The following is a 5277-nucleotide window of genomic DNA, read 5'->3' as shown; positions in this document are numbered from 1 at the left end:
TTTAAAATGTTGTTGTTTTTTTCCTTTCTTTTGCTTACTCAGAAATATGTTGTTATCTTCATCTTTATATAAAATATATATATTTAAGAATATGCTGTAGTATTTTCTTTCAAAAAGCAGTTTAATAAAAACATAGAATTATAAACTTATCTTATAGAAAACTTCAAGCCATAACATGGTTCTCCCTCAACACGACTATAGCTTGAGCAAAGGAGAATGGTTAACATGAATGCTTTCGACAACCATAACATGGTTCTCCCCAATCATCCTTTACCAGTTGGAAACTATAGTCGTGTTGAGGAATTTGTCCCTGGATTCAACCATAACATGGTTCTCCCCAGTCATCATAATACTAATGAATCTGGAAATGAACATCCTCATGATGGCCATTCTTGTTGATGCAGGTAATGAACAACCTAGAATCTGAGCAAAAAATGAGTGAATAGTTGACGAAACTAAGAAAAAAAATTCAAAATGCCTGAGATTTGGTTGAAAGAATCTATCAAGCCAAAGAATTCAAAGGTAAACTTGAAAATTTGAAGAAACAAGTGATATATGAAGCTTTCAAAATCTTCCTAGCAACACCATTTCCTCATCCTGGCTTTTATGGGGGAAGCTCTAGTAATGCTCCTTTTGGGGTTGATGGTGGTATTAATATGGAACCTAATTTGAACCCCTTTGAGCGAAGGAGAATGGTTAACGTGAATGCTTTTGACAACCATAACATGGTTCTCCCTGATCATCCTTCACCATTTGGAAACTATAGTCGTGTTGAGGGATTTGTCCCTGGATTCAACCATAACATGGCTCTCCCCAGTCATCCTAATCCGAGTGAATCGGGAAATGAACATCCTAATGATGGCAATCCTCCTCAGCCTAGATCCGACTAATATTAATCATTTCTAATGTGATGCAGTTGAAGTTTTTAGACAAAATCATGTTTTTGTTTATCCACATCTCTCCTGAGTATGTTGTGTTTATCTTCTTTACCAGAATTCCTCATTTCTTCTTGTTATGTTGTTGTGTTTTTTTAAATCCAATGTTGTAGTTTTTTTCTTTTTCCTTTCTTTTGCTTATTCAAAATTATGTTGTTGTTATCCTCATTTTTATCTAATATATTTTTAAAAGAATGATGTTGTTGCATTTAAAAAAAAAAGAAATTTAATAAAAAAATATAATTATAAATTTATTTTACTGAAAATTTCAAGCCATGCACATCATCATCTCAATAGCAAACTGAAAACCTCAATCCAACCAAACTCTTACGGTCCGCACATCCCATAAACTCACAAACTCTCTAAGAGTAAAATGATTGAAGTACATGGAGACCAGAAATAACACAAACAAACAAAGAGAAAGACAAAGATTAAGGTGAAATATTTTATTTATGTCTTTTGTAAGCAAAACACAGTTGAAAGCAAAAAGGTAAAACCGCTTCTTTCTGGTTTGTTAATCAAACTCTAGTTACCGTTGGAGAAGAATCAGGCTGGCTCACAGAAGATGACTTTGATGCTTCCATCATGAGAGCTGCTTGTTCTAAACAACTCTTGCTATCACCATTCGCATTCTCAATTTCCTCTTTCGTATATAAATGTATCTTCAACAGCACGTTGCAGAATTCACTGTCCACACAGCACAAATAAAATCATTTTCAAGTTAGCAGCTAACAGGTCATGACTGAGCTTTAAAGATAAGGGCAGACTTACTGCCATGGATCATTGCCAACGACCATCATATCGTCCTCACTATCGGTGTACAAGATCCTCCATCCTTTTTCAGGGTCCCTGAGAAGCCCTTCCATGTTGAACAAGCGTTCAAGCTCTGTAAGGAGATCATTGTATCCGTTTAGTGGGATATATCAACAGCTCTCCGCACAAGGCTTCCTTTCTTATGAAGCTTTTGAACACAAGAAACTATAAGAAGAGATATCAAGAAATGCAGCTCCAAGACACCACTTTCCTTCACTCTACTCGATAAAAGAACTGGATTTGCATGGGGCTGCATGGCAAAATCAAGTATCAGATAAGAAAGAAGTCTATGTACATCAGCATCAGATAAACTAAAAGACCAAATAAGAGGTAATGTCAAGACTCAACATACACTAATCCATAGTATATTTCATATTTTAATTGAGGCCTAAAATCTATTCACCCCTAACTATACTATTATATCTTTCTAAAATTTCAGGATGCTCTTGCGCTGAATGTAGCCGGAAGCTAGACAAATATTTTCAAGCTCTGCTTAGGTGGAGAGGAGAGATGTTCTGCTTAGGTGGAGAAAAAGAGGAAAATAAATCATTGGGCCAATGACATTAGATAACAAAAATGATTTTTAAAACTATATATACAACCGAGATAAAAAAAAAAAACTAATTAGGAGAGGGAGAGGGGAAATAAGGATTGGTGCTGTATTACAAAGAAATCCACACAAATACAAACCAGCCGAATGAAACAATTACTATAAAAGTATAAAGAAATAAAGATACAAAATAATATGAAATAAAAATGCAAACAAGCTTCCGTATGTGTGCGGGGGTGTACGACGCCTCGATCTAATATGGCAATTATATATTTAAACAGATTAATTATTTCTAATATCTTTAAAAAAAAACAAAATGTACTCAGAATAAATACGGGGGTGTGCTCGTATGTGATATTTTCTCTTCTCCTTGCACTTCTCTGTTTTCGAGTTTCTCAATCTCATCTGCAGTCTCATTCAAAATAGCAACTTGATGTTGTCTTCTACGGTGTCGCACGATAACATCTGCCCCAGTGAGATCATTGCTAATTCCCATAACAGAACTTTTAAACCATCGAACTTCGTCCAAGAGTCAAACCATGAATGATGTTCTCCGACCGTTCTGGACTTCAACTCGATGGAATTTCCTCACTAGATCCCTTGACTTTAGTAGTTTTCTCCACACCCACAATCCATTGTTTGATTATTTTTCTCTGATCGAGCAATACGATCCCTTACAAATCAAGTATTAGTAATAATGACATGCTATCTTTATTTAAATAAAAATATCATAAATAGCCAAAATATGAGATTATGATACATTGTAACAAATTAAATGAAAATAATATATATAGTCAAATAAATATGAATTTCATAGCTTATATATATAAAAAGATATTGTATCAAAATAGTGAATTGATATTCAAACACCAAACAATATTTTCTTTTTGCAATTATCAGTAGAGAACTATGAGAAAAAGTAAAGGTTGTCAAAAAAATAAAAATTGTCAAAATGGAGTAAGAATAACTATCAATTTACATTCTTAAGAGAAAATGGTGTTTTAGAAAAAGCTAGTGAGCTGGGTGAGACGGTCATATCTCTGTTATTGTGTTTTCACCTAGTGAAAAAATCTATTCTTTTGGTCATCCAAAGCTGGAAACTATAACAAATCGACTCGAAAACATTGACAATCCACCTCTCAACCCACTCCTCAACATCAAACTTGATGAAATCCATCAAATTTCTACAATTTGAAATCTGAATAATCATCTTACTTAGGAAAATTTATTGTGTTATTCAAAAATATTATTAAGTTTGAGAAAATATAAAAGCCTTAATTTACACAGTGCTATTCATTTTTCAATATTTATGATTATAATACCTGTCATAATTAATGAATGTACTATATAAAATACATATTTCTCCATATTTAGAGTATATATACTCATAACATGGAAAATAAATGCTAATAATATGGTGTATACTTTGATGCAATAATTTATATTTCTTTGATGCAATAATTTATATTTCTTGTTGATTTGTGTTGAGTTATTTTAAACACTCTCAGTGTAGGTATATATGTTAATGATTATTTAAAAATAATATGAGATATCACCAACTAGGCTTTTACACACACAAAATAAAATAAATAAGAGTTTTTATATTTGCAGATGATAAACCAACTAGAATCAGAGAAAAAACGACCATCATATCGTTCTCACTATCGGTGTACAAGATCCTCCATCCTTTTTAGTGTTCTCTGAGAAGTCCTTCCATATTGAACATGCATTCTATCTCGGAAAGGAGATCATTTTATAGTTGAAATAGGTCAATAGCTCTACCCACCAGGCTTCCTTGCTTGTGAACCTTTTGAACACAAGAAATCATAAGACGAGACGTCAAGAGATGCAGCTCCAAGAAACAAAATATATGATAAATTTTCAAAATAGCACAAATATAATAACATATAATACATAGCATATATATATATCCATAAGAAAAGTATTGGAGAATATAATATTGTATGCGCGTACTATATGATAAAGAAGTGTACATCGAATGCTTCTTCCTTTTTTGATCGAAGTGTACATCGATGCTTCAAGAACTTAAAATTGTTTTGAAAAGACAATATCATAAATCAAGCATAACAGTGCTGATCAGACTGATCAAGCAGTGAAAACCAAAAATCTTCACTGCTTGATCAGTCTGATCAGCACTGTTATGCTTGATTTATGATATTGTCTTTTCTAAACAATTTTAAGTTCTTGAAGCTATAGGCATGCTGAGGGATTTATTCCATGCTACAAGTACATTCCAGAGCCTCATCCAAATGAAAACCAAAATCCGACTTCCAAAGAAGAAAATGAATATGGAAATGAACATCATCATGATGGCCATCCTCCTCACCCTTAATATGATTAAATATTAATCGATTCTGATGTGATTCACTGAAGTCTTTAGACAATATATCATGCTTTAAGTTTTCCTCATATCTTCTAAGTATGTTGTGTTTATCTTCTTTTGCGGAATTCATCAGTTCTTCTTGTTATGGTTTTTTTTTTGTTTTACTTATTCAGAACTATGTTATTGTTGTATTTTCCTCATTTTCTTGTTTTCTTTTTCTTTTCTTATAAAAATGATGTTGTAACATTTTCTATTATATAAATGAATTTTAAAAGAAGATGATGTGCACTTTTTCAATTATCGTCAGTCACTGTAAATATAAGGAGCCATTTATACTCTGTATGATGTCTCTATTAGCACAAATATAGAGCATAAAATACATAGCATATCTACTTATCCTTAAAATTTTCTTTTATAAAAAAAGTATAGGAGAATATAATAGTGTATTTTTCAGTTTAATATTTTCTTCTAATGTTAAAGCTTCTGAGGGTCAATTGGTACACATGTCTAGTTTCATACTTTGTCAAGTATTATAATTTTTTATAACATTTATACACTGTGATATATCTACTAGTTATAATGACGTTGTTATCTTTATAAAAAAAAATCATAAATAGTCAAATATAGCAGATTAT

At 32.0% G+C, this 5277-nt stretch overlaps 1 protein-coding gene across 1 annotated transcript; it reads left to right on the top strand.

Moving 5' to 3' along the window:
• Nucleotides 1-355: 355 nt before the first annotated feature.
• LOC111203005 (agamous-like MADS-box protein AGL62) lies at nt 356-890 on the top strand. The gene is made up of 2 exons (XM_048748649.1): nt 356-404; nt 580-890. Exons 1-2 carry the CDS (start codon nt 356-358, stop codon nt 888-890), a joined length of 360 nt encoding a protein of 119 aa, XP_048604606.1.
• Nucleotides 891-5277: the final 4387 nt, after the last annotated feature.

The sequence above is a fragment of the Brassica napus genome, chromosome C2, assembly GCF_020379485.1.
Source record: "Brassica napus cultivar Da-Ae chromosome C2, Da-Ae, whole genome shotgun sequence".
NCBI classification, from domain to species: domain Eukaryota; kingdom Viridiplantae; phylum Streptophyta; class Magnoliopsida; order Brassicales; family Brassicaceae; genus Brassica; species Brassica napus.
The sequence above is the reverse complement of the archived record's forward strand: the minus strand, read 5'-3'. Positions and strand labels throughout refer to the sequence as shown.

Coding starts and splice junctions, on each gene's coding strand:
- LOC111203005 (XM_048748649.1), top strand. CDS start 356: ATGAATCTGGAAATGAACATCCTCATGATGGCCATTCTTGTTGATGCA. Junction 405..579: donor GGCCATTCTTGTTGATGCAG/GTAATGAACAAC, acceptor AAATCTTCCTAG/CAACACCATTTCCTCATCCT.